Here is a 20,294-nt window from a genome sequence, read left to right on the forward strand (position 1 = left end):
TCGTTTCTTTACAACTTCTTTGCAAGAAATTTGCATTATTATTTTCACCTCTCCCTGCTGGCTGATGATTGGGACAGCATATTGTAATTTGACATCATGGAAAAGGCACTCTAGAAAAATATTGGCCACGCCGATCAGGTTGTGGTTCTCTTGGCCCTCGTAGAAAGAATCACAGCTCTTTCTGTTTGATTGGTTATGCTGTGAAAAGACAGAAGAAGAGTCATTTGTCTCTTTTTTTAATCTGATGTTATGCTCACTCCTTCTGTCTTTTGTTTTTCACCTGTTCCTCTTTGCCTTCTTTCCAGTCTCTGTAATGGTCTCTCATGTCGACCAGTTTGTTCTCCAACTTCTCAATGGTCCACACCTGGGTCCCCTTTCCTTTCCTACGTACCTGAATGGCTGGCTCGCTCACGATTGCTCCACGCTACATCAAAAATAGATAAGGGTTAGGATCTGAAGTGTGTCTCTTAACATTTACATATTCGTCCTGACTTGCAGTCCGCACAAAAAAGGTGGCGGTATTTTTAAGAGGTGGCGCTCAAGAGGTCTGACCTTGCGGTTGGCACTGAGGTTGGCAGCAGGAATCTGAAGGGTGACCTGGTAGTCGGTGAGTTTGCTCATTTCCTCAGCCAAAAAGTTGGCTTCTCGCACCAAAGTGTTGGCCTTGACGACCTGCTCCCTGAGTCGAGACAGACTCTGGCGGAAAAGCTCGTCCCTGCCTCACAGAATGTGTCACAGACATACAGACAGCTGATTAGAACAAAGCGTTCATTCATGAGGTGGAAGAATTATGATGTTGTTCATACAGAAGATGAAAGTGTCTTTGCAGATATATTTAAATCTATAGTAGTCAAACGGAAATGTACTTGGCAATTCAGCTGTTTGGAATCATCTGAAAGAAAAAAATCTGACTAACCTGGACAAAGTTGTTTACTAACTTGATTTACTTAGTTGTTGCATCCCATATGAAAAAACAGTAGTGATATATAAAAGTTGTGTCTATATTTGAGGAGAAAAGGTTGAACATTAGCAATTCCACCACTTCTATTTGGGGAAGTTTTAAACTGTGACTTTTCTAACCTCCTGTAGCAATTAGCTGTGCTAGAGAACAAATGCTAGCATTGTATACAAGAAGAACCAACAGTATGTTCAGTTTTAGCTATGACTTTTATTTTTACCACATAAATCTTCTTCCGCCTCTTTCTGCTTATGTAATATTGATGACAAGTCAAGTTGCTATGCCCATTTAACACCACAAGGAGGCAGTGCAGCAGGTTTGTCTGCATGTGTTTCATTCCATCTTTGGGTCAAACTCTGCTCACCGTTCCTCTGTCCACAGCCTCAGCTTGCCGTGGGGAGTGTGTGTCGGGTAGGCGAGGCGCTCGCTGCTGTTTCGGTGGTACTGCTGTGTCTTCTCCGGAGACAGCTGTTGCCGTAGCGACTCCAGCTCCCGTTCATACATGAGCCTTTGCTCCTCGAGAGCAGTGCGCTTCTCCTCCAGGTACTGCTTCTCCAGCACCTGGACCACATTCTGCATCGGGTCTGTGAATGTGGACAGAAACAGATCTTGTATTACAATGCGTAGCATGAAATAATACACTTTCTTTGTTGTAGTTTGCAAAGAAACAGATGGCAGAAGTCAGAAAAGTAGAATATAAAAGTCTACAACTCAAGGATGAATTGCGATATTTAAATAAGAGCTGCTGCATCGTCCTAATCATACCATTGTTTCCAAGAGTCTTCATTATGACTTCCATCTGGGCAAACTCATAGCTGTAGTCCTGCTCGGAGGAAGCCTCGCTGGCCGTTTCCACATCTGCCTCCACAAAGCTCTCCCTGGGTGAAGCTCTCTCCAGCTCCTTCAAACGGTCCCGCCGCTTCCGTTTCGGCAAATTGATTCTGAAAGGCAACGCAAGACCCAATCAGTCCCTTTCACGACTCACGACCAACCTTTCACTTTTGCCAAAGATAGTTTATGAATAAATGTATCAACAACCCCCTTTTCATGCAAAAAGTCCAGTTTTTGATCTTTCCAAAGGACTAAGACAGCAACCGGTAAAGGTTTTAAGTGACATGCAGTGTGTCCTGTGACGCACCAAAAATGTCTGTCTTTGTTTTGTTGATTTCCAGCAAAAACATCAAAAACATCCTGATTAAGAGACTGGAGGGGAAGGTTGGATCAAGTGGATAACAGCAGTATAAACTTGTTCATGCCTTTATTTTCAGTCAGTTATTATAACGGAGCTGCAAAGTCCACATCAAACATGCAGCTGCCAGAGTCCTCATCAAAACAGAGAAAAGAAATTAAAATGTACTTCTATTTCTTTTATGTGATGTGCAAACTATAATATTATTTGTTCTTATGTATTTTGCATCTTGCTGTAATTCTCTTCTTCCACGTTCCTTTATTTTTCCTGTAAGGTACTTTGAATTATCTTCTGCACAACTGGTGCTACGCAAATAAACTTGCTTTGGCTTGCCTTTTGCTTTCACAACTATTAACATCTGGATTACAGTGAAGGACTCCATACCTGAAGAAGTGGTTGTTTCCCCATAAGATACGATCTCCATGCCATAGGTGCACCAAGGAGTCAACCACTGTACCATTCACACAGGTCCTGCAGAAAACACAAACATGTTAGTGGAGTTTCTAATCTTCATCTACAAGTAGGGAAAAATGGAATAGTTCAGCAGAAACCATCATTTTGCGAGAGGGAGGAAGACAAAGCTCCAGTATCAAAGTGTAGGAGCAGTTCATAAGCTTCCACAGCAGTGAGGTCATGAGAAACTCTGCAGGCCAGTCATCCATAGCGCAGACAGATAGGCAGAGAGATAGCAAGCACCCAGTTAGCCTTTACTGTAGTTCACCTGGCGTTGCCGATGGGCACCAAGGTGACATCGCCATCTGGGCAGACGTCCAGGGCGCAGTGCTCCGGCTGGATCCCGATGCCAAAGAGCTGGATGTCCTGAGAGGTGTCTGCACCCACGCGGGTGTGCTCCTTCACACAGATGGAGAAGATATTGATCAAAGCAGAACAGCAAATCTGATTTAAACTGATGTATTAACCCATTGCATGAGAACATTTATAAAAATCTTAATGCAACAATCAATCCCTTACGTTGGGGAAAGGGAAAATTCAACGAGGAGCAGATTTAAGTGGGGTAAAAAGGGGAGAAAAAAAAGGCCTGTGCAGAGAGGGCACAAACATTCCAGCAAACAGAGGATGTTCTAGCCCATTTCACATCGCCTTAGTCATTCCTCACAGATACGCCGGGCTGGACTGCAGAGGCCAGACAAAGGGCTGTTGTTCTCTACGCCATGCAGACTGTTTTCTCACATACTTCTGCTATTACAGGTCCAACTAGCTGTTTAATGGTTCCAGGCCTGCTCTTACTGGACTAATTATTTTACTCTCTCTTCTATCTGAATAAATGACTCAGTTGTATTTTTTTTAAGGGAGTTTTGCCTCCTGTAGCAAATGTTGCACCAACGTTAGGATGTTTTTACAGACATTGTGCATGATGATGTAATAATTGATAACACGAGTGGGTTGTCACTATGTTTTCTAGCTCACTCTCGGAAAGAAAGAGCAAGAAAAATGAGCTGTTGACCAGAACAGGCCCAATTTCAGATGATCGGCAGGTTGGGAAACTCATAAAATCTGATCTGTTTGTGAACGCACCAGACCTGATTTCTAGCAGGCTGGGGGGAACAACAACACTCTTCACAAATTGAGGCTATGAAGAAGACTGAAAGTTAGCAATTTTAAGTATCACAGAGGAATTTGAAAAGAAACCAAACAAGCAAAAATGTTTAAGAAAGTTCTAGAAAGAACTTCTAGAAAGGAAGCCAGCTTGTTTTTAAAGGAGGCATGCTAGCTGTTCTTGTCAGGCTAGAAGAAACAAGAGCAAAACTCTTTGGGTTTGGTTGCTTATTTTTGCAAATTTGTCAATTACAAAACAGAGTTATTTCTGCTAACCACACTAAATATCCCATGGTAATGGCAGTTTGAAATATTTCCTTAATTTAAAAATGTTCTTAAAGCAGCAAAAATATATTCTATAACACACACACACATGCACAGAGAGCAAGATGGCAATTTTGTTCATGATATAATGAACAGTTATAACAAGAAGACTGCGGAGAACTATTTTTAGAGCTTTTTAATTATTGTTTTGAAAGAGAAATCGGATTACGTTAAAGCTGAACAAAAATTGGAAATCTCACATTTGCTCGCAATTGCTGAGCAAATGCTACTTTAATCTCAAACTCTGGAGGTGACGGTGTCGTGATGGCAAAGACAGAGGAAACAGTTCTACCTTCAGATAATAAACCAGCAGCTCGTTCAAGGCAGGATCAGCATTCAGATTGACCAGGAAACTCTTGTCTTCTCCCACTTTGATTCCCGAGGTCTCCAAAGAGATACCCATGCTCTCCAGTTGCTTCTGTCGCTCCTGTAAACACAGATAATATCAGTGCAGCAGTGAAAGGCAGAGTCCAGCTGCTGAGGTTCCAGTGACTCATATCCATACAGTAGCAATCTCCTCGGTCTTCCTGAGCTTCTCTTCCCAGGTGACTGTCATCTCCTGAATGAGTTTCTCAGATTCCTGCAGTTTCTCCTTCAGCTCAGGTGCCTTCATGGACTGACGGAAGAGTGAGTGGGAAAAGAATCGGATCACGATCACTGTTGACTGGTGAACAGAGTCGCAATCTGTGATGGGCCACATCTCACCTCTGCCTGAGACAGCTGAACTCGAAGCTTCTCCACCTCCTCCCTGAGCTCCCTGATGATGCGAGCGTTGGGATCTTCATTCACCACAGCATGGTTGACAATCCTTTTGGCCCTGTCGGCATAACGCAACGTGGACAACGTCTCCTCGTAGTTATCAGCAGCTGGACTCACTGTGGCGATCATGGCTGTCTTACTGTTCCCACCAAGGTTGTCCTGAGGTCAAGGTAAAAATACTGTTAAATATGGTGACACACAAGTGCCAAACCTCTCTTAAAAAAAAACAATTTAATGGCGTCAATAACTAGTTAAAATATATGGAGATCTACAAGTGTCACAATTCCTTCAAAGCCATAGCAATTACTTTGTAATTATATTCACAATTTGGAAACCCAAAAGTGGCAAATTTCTGTGGGAGATAAATACTGAAATTATTTTTGGTCTGTCTCAATAATGACTTATAATTATGAAAGTAAAAAAAAAAAAAAAGCTGCAATTGATCTTTTCAGTCTGTCAGTAATTCACAAAAAATGTGAACTTGGAAGTGCTACAATTAAATGAGATATAAATCATAAAATACACTTTAAAATGTCCCAGCAATTAATATGAAGGTCCAAAAAAGACATGATAAAATCATATGTAGATGATTTTTTGTATATATAAATTTAGCTAATTTCAAGTCAGACTAAAGAGTCAAATCAATGAGATTAGGTGATTTCACAATGAACTTACAAATTAATTATGAAATAACTACAGAAATTGTGAATTTTTCTGAATCAGTGTCTCATTTGGTTTCTAAACTATTTATTTGCACATTTAAAATGATTAAAGTATTAATATAAATAAATATTATCTATAAAATTACTAAATAATTTATATTTTATCTTTATTATTACACGTCTGAATAAATATTAAACTGTATATTTGTGTTTTTGTTTTTTTTACATTCTGGCAATTTGGCACTAGACGTAATTATGGGTAAATGTGTTTATATATCCTCAGCCTTGTTTTAATAAAGACAAATTACACTTGTATTTATATTATATAGGTGTTTTGTTTTACTTGATAATGTTTTTGCCACTAGATAATGCTTTAATAAACTTTCAGATAATTATACCAATCAGTTCTTAAAATGTGTAACAGCGGAGGGTTCAAACCTTCAGCAGCCAGGTGAGGACAGAGTCTCTGTAAGGCACAAACTTGGCCTTCCCCTTCCCCGCAGACTGATCGGCCAAAGCAGAAATCACACACCCCAATGTAGTAAGAGACCTAAAACAACACAAACAGTGCAGTCATCCAGTAATTAAATTCTCCTGACATCTCATAATAATAATCAACACATAATCAACATACTTGTTTATATTGCTGCCTTCCTTGAGTCGCTCCCCGGCAGCTCCAGTTTTGGACACACGCTCACTTCCTGCCAGGTCAACCAGACTCATTTTGCTCACTTTTTCCCCTGAATTCTGTTTGAGACAGATTTAAAGATCCAAAATGTGTTTTTTGAAAATTAAAAAAAACAAAACAAAAAAAAAACACAGCCACAAAGGCGTGAGAGAAGCAAAACAATACAAACTCCGGACTGCAGATCATAGAGTGTTTGCGTGACGATTATGCTGAAGACGGCGTGTGATCGACTGCTCTCCTCGTTCATGTTGGTTGCTGCGACTGTGCGTGACTTGTTTCCTTCAGACATTAACACTTCAATATCCTAAAGGGGGGGAAATCAAAAGGAAATAATGACGGAGAATGAATGTTTTTTTTTAGTCAGCGTGCTCAATAAATTCAGAGACTAATTTTAAGACTTCTTGTTATGACTGATGTAAATGCTGGAGGTTTTCACATGAGGCGTTATGGCATTTCTTCAAGCTTGGGTCACAACAGGCAGTAGAAAATCCACTGGACCCAGAACAGGCAACACAGAGCCCAGAGGAACAGGGTGGAGACGTTTTAACGTCACAGAGGAAGGACCTGCCAAGGCCTGGCATATAAACTGCATGCAACCTCATTACTGTAGCCACAGCAGGGATATGTCTCATTACGGCTTCGACATGGGAGGATTTTAAACTAAATGGTTATTCCGTAATAAATCAGCGGTTTGATTACACAAAGGTATTTCTGATGCACTTTATGAATCATAACAACATAACCAAGTGGATTCGGCTGTGGCTGTGTCACGACTGCACAAAAGAGAAAGACAAACCTCAAAGTTGGTAACAGCAAGTTGCGAGAGGCCGTCCACATATGGACCCAGAACTTTGTGTTCCCTAACTTTGAGTGACTGGCGGCTCCTGGGAAAACAGAGAAGGTTGGAAGGAATCAGGAGGGCAGAGGAATTTAGTTATTTCAAGAACAATGGGAGAGCCTTGCTGAAGCCACCATTATGACAAATGTATCAACGCTCCTTTCATTGAAGACCAAATAATATAAACTCGTCCTAATGACGCAAAGGCACATTAGACCGGACGTCATGTCAAAGATCATGCCGTATTATGTGATTACGCGACGCTTTGAGTCAACTATAGATTATAGCTTCAGTATGTCAATAATTGTAAACAAAGAAGTAACAGAAACATTGTGTGCTGCATGACTCTCTGCAAAATACACATTGTGAAAGAGTTTGTCTGTTCTCGGAAATTACAGAAAAATTGGTCACAAGCAGCGAGGTCTTTGAAGTGGACTTCGCTTTGTAAAACACAGGCGCAGGAGTTTGCAGCAGATTTCAGTCAAATCAACAAAACCCAACACCACAAGAAGCAAAGGGTGTAATTTTGAGGCTCGGTGGTAGGGGTCTGTTTGTGAAGATTGTGGCTGTACTAATAAGTGTTTGGCGTTTGACGGACTGACTCGAATAAAATGTTTCTGTGTTCTTTTGAAAATTCAGAATCTTTTCAGCAACATTATGCTACATTATGGCTCTTTTTTCTTCTTCATGAGCTTACGTCCTGAAATCATGTTTTTGTCTCAAGGTTTTTGCATTCTGTTTAAATTCTCCATACTTATAATAAAGTAGCAATCAAAATATTATTAGACTTGCTAAAGTCACATAATCTATATTGCATATTAATATTTAAAGTTAAGATTTATAGTTAAAAAGAAATAATTTCAAAATTTGCTAAACCTTTTCTGTCATATATCTCTGTGGATTAAAACACCTAAAATATAAAATGCATAAAGTGGTGCTTTTCCTGCTTTCCCATGTGTTGCTGCTTGCTGTCTGTTAGTTGTGTACAATGAGTGAATATAGAAAACCTTCAGAGCTTTTCCTTGATACATAAAGACAAAGTCACATAAAGCTTTCTGGGAAAAACAAACAGGAATAACTTACTGCACTATCGCTGGATTTGGTCCATATTTACACTGTTAAGGAACCGGTTCTACAATTACATGCACTAATGAATTCATACTTCCACTGGTGATATTACCACATCTACCAAGTGTTATATTCCCTATACACTAAAATCACATGTTAAAATAAAGACTTACTTAGATAGTTCTGACATGCTTACTGGCTTTATACTAATTAAGAGAATAAAACATTGTCATATTGTTATTGATAAGATATTTCTGAGCTTTCCTAGAAAGAGCCAAACCCCTTAAAAAATAAAAACATGCAGCTGTAGTCAAGTGGTCTTTAGAATAGAGTATTCTCTTGGTAACAGTATCGACTTTGAAACTTTGAAGTTGTTACAACCTTAATATGAAGATCGGTAGTTTAAATAAAAATATAAAACGTGATTTCATTTGGTAAATGGCCTGAATTCGTGTAGCTCTTCATTAAGTCCAAGGGCTTCAACACTGCTTTACATAACAATCAGTCATTCACAGATTCACACGATGACGGTCATAAGCTACACTGTAGCTACAGCTGCCCTGGGGCGGACTGAAAGAAGCAGTGCTGCCATTCAATTGGCGCCACTGACCACCACCAGCGGGATATTCGTGTGGAGTATTTTGCCAAAGGACACAACAACTAAGATGGAGTGAGTTTGTGTTTGGACCAAATACCCACGATTTACAAGATGAAGTTCTGCCTCCTGAGCCACTGCTGCCCAATGGGGCCATTTATTATAGAGAAAATTAACTATTTAAAAAACTTACTAAATAGAGTGCAGCTTTCACGTAAATATGTTTTCTTTAATCAAATTTCCAAACTTCTGTTTCTTAAGCAAGGGAAAATGTTGGTAGCGTTGTTTCAGCCAGCTGACCAGTGGTGAGCAGCACAGCATTACAGGAACTCTGATCACTCCATCACTGACACCTCTTTGACAGGACTTCGAACCGTAGAACAGGTACGACGGAAACTTTTAACAGCTTCTAAATCTTTCCCGGTTGTGACTTTCATTAACACCTAGTGCGTAAGATTATGGTAATATGAGTATTGATCCTGTTCTACCTTTGTTAATTATTAATAAGTCTGTATCATATCTGCTTTTAACCCAAGTGAAACAGATGCTCCACTGCATGGGAAACCATTCTTCTTCAGCGTTCAGATATTGATACGAATCAGTAACCGAATCAGTGATCCTTGTGTCGTCTTTACTAATTTATGCAAAGCAGTAACCCTGGCAACTGCAGGACAATGACCAACTACCAACACACATGAGACATTAGTACTAGGGTGTACACCTCTCACTCCCAATGCTTCGTATCCAAACCACAGTAGGTAACGTGTTCTTGTCAGGACAGGACCAAGGCTCACAGTTTGAGCAGGAAGAAGATGCTTCAAAACCTGAATCTAGCTGCATCTTCAGACATCTGCAACCAACTGAGCAGTGAACTGCTGCTCCTGCTTGGCTGTTAGCCCACAGGGTCGATCTGACATCTATTATGATCCAACAGCCACAAACAGATGACCCTAAAGCATGCTCTTTCAGAGCTCACTCTTCCTCGCAGTCTGACTGCCAACCCACATCAGGCCACAGAGGCAAAGAATGCAACAGTGTCAGAGGACGATGCTAGCTGCTGTCCAGCAGGAAATGACTGGGTCAGCTTCCTACACACATTATTCTGTCAGCGTCCCACCATTCAGACTGGCAGACACAACAGTGACACCAGAGCGAAGTGCCTTGTTGTGAACTGGAGTAAATCAACACCAGGTTTGTGGTAGCCAGCTGCTTTTCCGCCAGATCGAAAGCAGACCAAAATGTAAAGCTGACTAAGCTGCCGGGGCCACACTTACCCTTTGGGATCCAGCAGGTCTCGGACCTTCTCGTTGTAGATCTCCATGTAGGACACCTCCACCTTAAACGTGTGGGCTTCGTTCTCCTCTTTGTGGACCCTCTCAAACAGAGAGCAGCACAGCCGAGGGATTAAACCGGGCTGCTCTCCGTTTCCCATCATGGAAAAGGACTTCCCTGAACCTGGATTCATAGCAGATGTTTGTAAAAAAAAAAAGAGAGAGAGAAAGAGTCACACGGCATGGTTGATGTAAAAAAACTTCCATACTTCTGTAGAGTTCTCAATGTTCACTATCCTTTTTAGAAATATTTAAAGAATAAATGGACTATGATTTTATGGCTGACTGGTTGGACTTTAAATACAGAACCAGTAAAAACAGCAAAATAGACACATGAATGCATGGATGGATGGATGGATGTTTCTTAAAGCTACTGTTTTAAGAAACAGCCGTTTTCTTAAAACTATTTAAGAAAACACTTCTTCGCCTTTTATATGTCCTAACTGGAAAGTATTTGGTGAGGAGAAATTAATTATTATCCCTTTTTTACCACAAGAAAATCTTGAAGCCTGCAACTAAGGCATTTTAGATCAATTTGTTAAGTGTAAACAGAAAGGATTATCCAACAATCCAGCAGGAAAAACAGCATTTCAAAAGTTTTTTTTTTCTTATTACCTGTTTGTCCATAGGCAAATATGCAGGCATTGTACCCCTGGAATGCATTTTCAAGTATTCCCTCTCCAAGGCACTTGAACACCACCTCTTGACCTTTCAGAGAAAGATTCGGTCACCATGGAGATCAGGATAAACAGTCTTCACCATTATCAGGTTGTCTCGCTAGTCTGCGAAACCAGTACAGAGATGTGTATTGACAAGGTCCACAGAGCGCTGAATAAGGGCCTGACAGATTCCTGTCTGGTCGTGTGGAAAATGTAAAGCTGTGCAGAGAAATCTTTCTTGTTGCTCGCTGCCGTGGCCCTGTTGAATGGGACAGCTGTTTAATGAGCTAAATAAAGCCTTGGCTCGGGCCCTTGAGACAGCCATTCACTGAGCAGACTGCCCGCTCGGTTCAGCACAAAGTAAACGCAAGCTTTATACTTCTGTCTCACAATGAGAGAAATATGGCAAAGCAAGTGTTCAGAAGGATTATTATGGGAAAGTTTTATGGATTTGTTTTAACATAACGCCGGTTAGAGAGCTGAAAAGTTTCTGAGGAGGCTTCATTTACAACATTAGAGAGCATGACACTCCAAGACGACGACGTAGGTAAATGTCTTACATGCTTTTATATATATATATATTTTTTTACTTGGAAGAAAACAAGCGCCAACTAATTTCATAATGTAGGTATCCAAAACCCAAATGATCCTATTTGTCCAAATCCTGCTAAGGCCTTGCGTCCCATCAAGGCTGGAATTTCCCTGCCTATCCAGTGGAAACACGAAGCTCTTCACATAGGCCTGCTTCATCATCTGAGGTCTTTCGGATGAGTGCAGGATCGGTGACTCACCGGCATATTTGGGAACGTTGGATTCATCCATGGACCAGAAACAGTGGTCAAAAGCGAACACCTGCGAAGGAGATGGAGACAGACAACGTAAACATGGACTGTCGCACCTGTTGGAGCACGCCGGGCGCAAAGAAAACCCCGAGCGCACAGAAAGCAGGGATTATTATACAGCTTTGTACAGTCAAACAGCAGGACGGGGCTTGTCTGAGAGAGTAAGACGAAACCCGAGAGGCTTTGTTTGAGGTGACATTCATCGGGGTTGGACCGTGACTGTCTGCGTTAGGCAGCAGAGAGTTCTGTCTGTTGCGGTGGAATGAATTCATAAATCAGTGTGTGCGCTTCCGAGGAAAGAATCCCAGCACCCAGTGACCCTCATCTCCAAGGAAACTGGGCCATAGCTGTTCCCAGTGCTGGAGGGCTGGCTCTTGGCTTTCAGGCCCAGGTCTCGCAGCACAGACTTTAACAACAGAAAGGCCCACTATCCTCCAGGCACCTGCAGGAACACTGGGCGAATAAGGCACAGAGAGAAGGCTATCTCAGACAGAGCGGCCCCCGCTAGTTTGCATGCAGCATATAATCATTTGTGCATCTCTAATTTCATAATAAACAGCCTTGGTGAGATTCGTCTGTGTTTTCTTATGTGCAGGTTGCAGTTCAGCAGGACGTAAGTCATAGCAGCCCAGAGTGGACACAGACATGTAACGTTTTTCTTGCACTAATAAGGCTTTTTCTGGCCGATACTGATTTCGGATTTACTTTCAGGTGTGCCACATTGCAGAGAAAAATGTTTTGTCAAACGGGGTTTTGATAGCGGTGGTGTTAACATATGTTGCTAACATTTGTACTAAACTCAAAAACAAGTGGAATAAAGAACATGTTGCCTGGGGGTCGGTCAACACTGATGCCTTTAATGAACTGGAAAAAGTTAAGAGTCATTAGGATTTGATCTTTCAATGACCAATCAAAGCCCATCAAAAGAAAAAAAAAATTCTCCCTCTCATCTCTGGTGCATCTCTGACTTAATCTGGAAAAGATCAAAAGCTCCACAATTTGTGCAGATTAGATGTAAAACGTGTTACTTCTGATTTCTCTTTTGTTTTGTAGATACTTTTTGTAATATTTCAAACTGCTCTTTTTTAAATGAAACCAGTAGAAATGTTGTCATTTTTCTAACGCATCACATCTGGGAATTTTCTCACTCGATTTTTGTTGCATAAAAAAACAGCTGCATACTCATCCTCAGATTGCACACAGGGTCTCCTCCCTGATCTTTAGTCTGCTGCGGTAGCACTGCCAAAACGCTTTCCCTCCCAACACAAATACCACAAAATAATTGAAACTCCCTCCTAATCACCAAAAGGCCTAATGGCCGGGGAAAGCCGTGGCTGCACAGTCAGCATGGGAAGCTCTGAGATCCCTGAATGCACTGAAAGCAAGACTTCCTCTTGTGACTTCAGACAAGTAAGTGGGTGCCATTCAAAGGAACAAAAGTGCCATCATTCTCAATTAGAGCTGGTTTGGAAAACTGGGGCTCCAGTGCCCTCTATTCTGTCTCCGTCCAGCCGGAGGGTGTGATTACACAACAGATTAATCTTGATTGGACAATTACTATTAATCAGCAGTAAAAATCATGATGATGCAGAGAAGGAAAAAGACACATTTTTAGTCAAAAAAAACAAGCTAGTTTTCTGCGACTGCACTGAGGAATGCAGGAAGGATGATTTGAGCGTCATAACTAAGCAGACGGCCACGTGTTCGTCTTAGTGGAGGGTTATTACGGGGCAGCTCAGGTTCGCATGCCCCAGAGACCATGCACGCCCACAGTCCAGTCAGGGAGGGGCGGGCGGTGGGGGGTAGGGGGTGCCTGAGTGAGTGTACCGAGCACAAAGCCCGTCCCTGGTGTGTGAAACATCTCTGAGCTAGTCACCAGCATGTTGCCACGGGGGGAAGTGGGGGTGCGCTGCAACAATGCGGCATTCAATGAGCGCACAAACAGCCCCAATGTCCGCACTCATCCCTCTCTCATTGTGGAGCCTTTGTGGGTGTTTGGGAGATCTCAGAGTGCTGACACATTCACACGGACATCTATCTGGCTCCTGCTGACCCACCGATCGACCAAAAAAAAAAAAGCTCAATCACGTCTGTAGAAACAACGTCACGATGAAGAATCGACCTGTGCAGGAGAAACTGTCTGGCCTTTTGGGTCTGTTACTTCTGGATGTTTTGATCTGTGAGTAACAAATGTCTGTCGAATAAATGGATAAAACATACATACCTTGGACTGTTTCCTGTTGAAGCAGCAGGTCAATCCATCACACACAGGGGTGAGTGAGCAGAAAAAGAGAGACAGAGAGGGAAAAGAGGTTAGAATTCACACAGGACAAATTCATTTAAAATAAATCCTTCTCTTGTCATGAGGAAAATGCTTAATTTTGATATAAAAGACACTTTCTCTTCAAGTTACATCTTTATTATTCTCTTGTTTTCCCCTCACTTCCACTAAGTAAGTGCACGGCTGGTTCTGGTGGAAGGTGCTGCTGTGATTGGGTTCATAATTGGGCCAGTGGAGTGTGAGGAAGGGAAGAGATTTAAGATTCAATGTCCCACTGACTCTGTTGAATAAATAGCTCTTATTCCTGTGGACTTAACACAGAGGCCAGTTTGGGGAAGCTGCTCTCTCCACCACCAGCAGCCGCCATCGAGGACAAAAGAGCCGACTATACGTCCCTGTGTTTCGTAAGGTTGTCCTCTGAACTCAAGGAACTTTTTTCACATTTTGCTGTTGGCACCATTAACTTAAATATATATACCTCACTGGATCATTTCACTTTCATTTTAGAAAATCTGAAGCGTGGTGTTAAGCTGTGTTTCTTCCAGACTGCCAAGCTTGAATCCTGCCGAAGGGAAGGATTCCCGAAGCACGATGCTGCCTTTGTGCCACTAAAATAAAACGTGCTGAATTCACACACAAGATACACTTTTCAGATTTTAGCAGTGAAAACGTTTTAAAAACTGTTTACCCATTTTTATTTTATTTTTTTACAATCATGCATGACTTTACATCTGTCTATCACATGAAAGGCTGTTATCTGAACCGAAGCTAAACAGCTCCTTGACTCAGGTTACAGGCCCTTGCTGCATGCGGATAAACTGCAATCGTGCTGTGCTATATTGTGCACAGCAGTGTATTAAAATACACCTCCACCCCTGGCGATTCAGCCGGTTCAATCCTTCTGCAGTCAGCACATCCTTCCTGCAGAACTCCTTTGGCACAGAGACAAGGGTTGGCATCAGGTTCACATGGTAACTAATGCAGGGCAGGGTGCATCAGGAAGACTCCAACTCGCCCTCACCCCCCACCACCCCCCACCTCCAGAGAGTCTCACACAAATCTGAGCTGAGTCACCGACTAGAGAGCTGCATCAGAGGATACCCACACCCATCCAAACAAGAACTGTTCTCTATTCAGACCTGCTGTTGCCATGCATAGTGTTCTGCTCAAAGCAAAAATGATTATCTCCTTTATATGATACATGTGAGCCTGGAGCTGTGCTTGAGCTCTTTATAATGAAGGACAGGATGATTGTGAGGGAAGCGGGGAGTGATGGTGGGGGGATAGGGGGGCAGGGGTTCATAATCCTAATTTAATCTGAGACCTTTGCGTTTAACACAGTAATTAATTTAAGCACCTCAAGATCTTTGACTTATAGTCTCCATCCACATGCAAGGAGTCAGTATCATTTCTGGGGCAGAATCAAAGCTTCTTCAACTCTGAACTAAAATGTTATTTTTTTATTCATTTCAGAAACATTGCAAGATTTTCCTGTGACAACAACACAAGGAAAGCCTTTTAGTTATTGCGTTTGAGTTGAGCTGGGGCTGATCCAGCACCAGCGGTGCCGTGTGCAACCCACTCCTTCAAAGACATGCTGTAGTGGGCGGCCGATTAAAGTCATCAGACTGAGGTAGAAGTATTTGAGCAGAAGTAGCAAATCCCTGTCACAATCCTGGGCTGTTTGGGTTTCTTAGTTTTATCTTCCAGTTCTTTGTGTATTTGGATTTATTCTCTTAAATTCTGTGTTAGGTGTAACTTCTCTGTCTTCAGTTCAACTCTGTTTGTGTTAATTAGTTTCTTCCCTTATTTCCTGCTTTCTCTCTGCTGCAGCTGTTCCTCGTCACCACTGATTAGCTCACCCGGTTCCTTTGCCATTCACACTCCTGGCTCAGTTTTTAAGCTCCTTGTTTTGGTTTTATTATTGTTAAAAACTCACCATGTCATCATTTTGACTCTAGTTTTACCTTCTTTTGGCACAAACTACAGCAAAATGACAATCCGCTTTTAAATATTACCGTTTTGTCACCAAATTTTTACTGTTTCAACAGCAAAAGATAACGTCTAATCTTATATGACTTGGCTCGTTTTCAGGGACTCCAAAACATCCTGATTGGGATATCTTGAACAACAAGTAAAAATAATGTGTGATATGATGCATCGCAGTGAAGTATCATTAATATTATTGCTACTGACCTCAGCTAATGACCTTGCCAATGAAAAGTTGTAGGAAGTTGTATAAACAGACAACACATACTCGAGCAAAACATGACTTAAGTGAAGGAGCAATACTTTAAACTGATGGGGATTGGGGCTTTTTTACATTTATTTTGGCACTTAAAAAAGTCATTTCTTTTCTTTTTTTTGTTTTTGCTTAGTTTTAATCTTGTGGGCAGCACATTTTATTGCTTAAATCTGTTTTTCCTGTACTGACCACTTATGACAAAGACAGTGACGAGATCTAACATGTCAATTCATACTGTAGACATGACAGGATGTCCAGGAAGAACATCAGCCTGTAATACAGATAAGCTGCAGACAGCTCAAGTCCTTGAAACTACAGTCTCATTTCCCACGGTCAGACAATGAACGAGGTGTCAAAGCATAAGTCAAAAATAAACCGGCTCAGTAATTCACAAGAACAAAAATGCTGCCCAACAAAGAAATACTAGGAGAGAGGGAAATTTATAGAAACCACACATAAAATGAAAAACGGGACTAAAACACCCACATGTGCAGCTTTATGAATAAACCGATCAGCATTTGCAGCAGAAAACGAGCCGCCAAGGTGTTGCTGCTGCAGTCTGTCGCCTCCTGCTCATTGTTTAATCTGTTGTATGTACAGTTAATGTGTCCGGCTCTGGTATGCCTGGAATGCTCCGCATGACAATGGGAGGAACAAGATTTATTTAAGATGTTAGAATATAGCTTCCTGAGACATTCTCGTTTTTATTTCAACAAAAGACTTCTTCTAAAACTCAAGGGTTCATCTAAACTGCCTCTCCTTATCGAAAACCTCCCCCCCGTCTCATTAAGGTAAAGCACATTAGGCTCCAGTTCTCCCACTCTGCTGTGGAAATAAGCTCCCTAATCCCCTCAAAAAGCCGAGTGCTCCTCAGAATCCGCGCAAGCTTTAGCACAGTCTGTCCCCCGTTTCTTCCCTAAAATTGGGATTTTCAGGTAATTATACTCATATCTAAAATAGCACTTTCAGGTGAAGATTCTGACTTTGTGTTACTATAAAAACAAAAGTGTTTCACCGCATAGTCTAACTATATTTTTACTGTTTTCTTCATTTATCTGATTGTGACTCAGTGAGTCGACTGTAAACCACTGATCTCTATTACTATTCCACCATGCATGTCACATTAGATGCCGAGAGCTTATTAAAGACACAGTTTTGGCTGTATTAATGTACACGTTTGGCCCAGAAGTGCCAGATAGCATCAGATTCGTACCTGCCTGGAGGCAGACGCACTCAGCTGCTGCCTCAGCTTTATCAGAGGTTGGCTGAGGTCTGTGTGGTCTGCAGGGAGCGCTCCAGATAAATTACCTGATGCTGAGACAGTTCATAGGAACTAACTGGGTGAAAAATTGTCTTTCATATTTTGTTTGTCTTTTTTCGTCTAACTTGGAAAAACATCCACGAAGACAGGAGGATGTCTCTGAGTTCTCTGGTTTTAAAAAGCAAACTGAATATCTTTTTAATTTTGCTGTGTTTTACGCCAAGGCGACTTTTACATTAACTTTTAGTGTTTTAAAATGAGTTTAAGAATCATTTTAACTGAATCAATATTCATGTGATGCGCCTTTTTACATATTTTATTAATAATTTTAGATTTTAATCCATTTTCCTTAGAAACCTATGTATCTATAAACGTAGTACATAAATGTATTATTTTTTTGTAATTAATAGATTTTAATTTTTTTTCATAAATCCTGGCTAATTCATTAGATTAAGGATTATTTAGATTTATTTGAGTATCATTTTTGTTTTTAATTAATAAGGTCAACATTATCATTATATTGATAATAGTAGTTCTATTAATTAAGATTTGTTGCTTAAATAAGAAGATTTAAATTGTAAAATGCACCTTGAAAAAAATTATTATTATTATTTTTATTTCATTTGAGCATTTGTATGAAGAGTGGAGCTGCAGCAGAGGAAACCCCGCACACTGCCCTAGTGGCTACAGAGTTGGATTAAGGCCACTGGGTTATTATGCCACCGAAAACTGCACTCTTCAAGCCCAGCAGGCAACAAATCCGATTAATCTACTGTATCATCCGACCACTGAGCCATCTATCCACGCAAAATAAAAAATTACAATGCAAGGCTGAGCTCACAGACGTTTTAGACAAACAGTTTGCATTTTTTTGCAAATCATTTGATTTAAACCACTATCTATAAACGCCCTGGAAACGGGACAATTAAAAACAGCGATTATTATCAATTTTAAAATGTACTTTAGCAAATAAAGAAAAAGTTATGTTTATATAATGTTCTATATTTTAGGAAGATTTTTACTTCTGCCAAAAGAGCAGTTCTCATCCTCCTATTAGAAAACGCAGCATTATCTTCTCCTGTGCAAATGCACACATCTACAGTATGAGATATTTCACCGCCACTCCCCGTCACATATTTGTGCCCCTCCTCTTGATCTATTCTTGCAGCTACTTCCACCCCTCCACCCTTTTAACCTCCCTTGACCCCCAACTATGGCGTATTCCCAGCATAAGCAGCCAACAAGCTTTGAGACAATGACTTTTCAAACAGCAGTGGAGAGGAAACCTCTCAAGAGTTTAACAGCAGAGCTACAGCACTGTGCACTGGGCAGCTATGAGCTAACATTTAAAATAAGCTTTCAGTGTTTTAAGGACAGGACACTTGAGTTTCCAATAGAGGTCATCCTGCTGCACACACAGCAGGCAGTGTTACAGTAGAGGGGGACAGAATATGTCCATTGACCATTTAGTCTGGTTCCATGTAAAGTCACAAACTAAAGCAAAGCTATTTTATGTATCAGGCACGGTGATTTTAAAGTAAACCGGACAAGCGTTTGCAGTCAGACATGTCCGTGAAGAATGTTTGGAAACGCTTTCAACACGACGCTGAAGGAAGTTAGCAGACTGATGACAAAAACAGGCAGAGGGAGCTCGATCCCGCCACACAAACAATTTCTGGAACCTCTTCCTTACACGCCTCTCACTTGGGAGGCTTCCTCTGCTAAAACAAACCCTTAAGCTTTATTACATCACACACCTAGTGTAAATGTTAAATATCTAGGAGTCTTTAACAAAGCAAAATATATAACATTCATTCATCATATATATTGTTCTTGATAAAAAAAAAACCCATAAAAAAACAGAACCACATTTATTTATTCAGATACTTATAGAATGTTATCTAATATCTAATAAATTCACAAATGTTATGTGAAACTTGGCCTTTCAATGTTTCATGGGACAATGTTGCATCAACATCATGCTTATATGAAGCAAAGCTATTTTACAGCATTCACAGTTTCGTTTGACCAGGTTGTTTCGGGACAACAGATTTCCAGTTTTCTAAATGGGCAACTGAAGTAATGAATCTCGCATGTTAAAAAAGTAAAGTAAAATAAATGTACTTTGACATAGATAAACATTTTGAAACAGAAAACATAGGAATAAGAATTATCCTCCTTTAGGCATCAAAGCACATGTTCTGAATATCTAGTTTTGCCAAATCTAGAAAACAAATTGAAGCTCATCAAGTTGGTTGTTGGATGCACAAAAATGGTCTGAACCCTACTAGAAATGGATAACTTGGATTTTTCTTCCATCCATAACAGCTTCCACCACTAAGTGTTATTGTTAGCACAACCCATTAGCACTCCAGTGTGGTACGATTACTTAATTGGATTAGTTGATATCTAGCTGGCTGTTCATGCCAGTCAAGATGAAAATGGGCAAATTCCAGTCAACAAATGACTTTTCAGTGCATTTCTAATAAATGCTAAAAGGGTTAGTTCAGATTTTTTTGAAGAAAGGGGAAGTGACATTGGTTGAACCTGCTGAGGATTTGCTAACTATGATGATGCATTAATTACACCAATGATTACAGCTCCTTAATTTTGTAGAGAAGCTAGAGAGCTTCAGGAGGCCTAAACATGTAGCAAAGCATCAAAATCATCTTTATTAATCTGCATATTAACCAAAACTAAGCATCAGATTAGAGAATATTTACAGGCATAAAAGTTACATTATTTTCCCCTGAAATGTAGAACAGATGCAACAAATAACAAATTAAAAATACAGTATGCCAGTGAAATCAAAAGTACAGCATTCAAAACAACATTTTTGGCTCCGTCAAGACTAATTCAGGATTTCTGAAGCAAAGGAGAGCTTAGACTCTTCTAAAAGCTAAAATTAGTTTCTTATGCAAATATTTGAAGTGGCTTGAGGGATATCACTCTTTGGGTCATCAACAAACCCCCGGGAGCCTCTCGTATCTTCTTTTCTGCTGTCTCTAAGCAACGGCAGTAAACATGGAGGAGACAC

General features: G+C 40.7%; 1 protein-coding gene across 4 annotated transcripts in view; it reads right to left on the reverse strand.

Annotated features, from left to right (window-relative positions):
* The window catches only part of kif13a (kinesin family member 13A), a 43,073-nt gene that overhangs the window by 14,203 nt on the left and 8,576 nt on the right, over positions 1–20,294 (reverse strand). For 3 of the 4 annotated variants that reach the window (XM_016660983.1, XM_007572650.2, XM_016660984.1), the window contains exons 3-20: positions 13,695–13,707; positions 11,420–11,480; positions 10,585–10,677; positions 9,913–10,093; positions 6,934–7,021; positions 6,307–6,441; positions 6,084–6,196; positions 5,888–5,999; positions 4,734–4,946; positions 4,534–4,644; positions 4,321–4,455; positions 2,869–2,999; positions 2,532–2,618; positions 1,724–1,899; positions 1,323–1,542; positions 553–715; positions 281–424; positions 49–198 (exon numbers count right to left, since the gene is read on the reverse strand). In XM_016660983.1, the coding sequence (XP_016516469.1) occupies positions 49–198; positions 281–424; positions 553–715; positions 1,323–1,542; positions 1,724–1,899; positions 2,532–2,618; positions 2,869–2,999; positions 4,321–4,455; positions 4,534–4,644; positions 4,734–4,946; positions 5,888–5,999; positions 6,084–6,196; positions 6,307–6,441; positions 6,934–7,021; positions 9,913–10,093; positions 10,585–10,677; positions 11,420–11,480; positions 13,695–13,707 (2,326 nt within the window). Of the gene's footprint in view, positions 1–48; positions 199–280; positions 425–552; positions 716–1,322; positions 1,543–1,723; positions 1,900–2,531; positions 2,619–2,868; positions 3,000–4,320; positions 4,456–4,533; positions 4,645–4,733; positions 4,947–5,887; positions 6,000–6,083; positions 6,197–6,306; positions 6,442–6,933; positions 7,022–9,912; positions 10,094–10,584; positions 10,678–11,419; positions 11,481–13,694; positions 13,713–20,294 lie in introns of all 4 variants that reach the window. The other variant, XM_016660982.1, reaches the window with a different exon arrangement.

The sequence above is a fragment of the Poecilia formosa genome, unplaced genomic scaffold (assembly GCF_000485575.1).
Source record: "Poecilia formosa unplaced genomic scaffold, Poecilia_formosa-5.1.2 Scaffold306, whole genome shotgun sequence".
Taxonomy (NCBI): Eukaryota; Metazoa; Chordata; class Actinopteri; order Cyprinodontiformes; family Poeciliidae; genus Poecilia; species Poecilia formosa.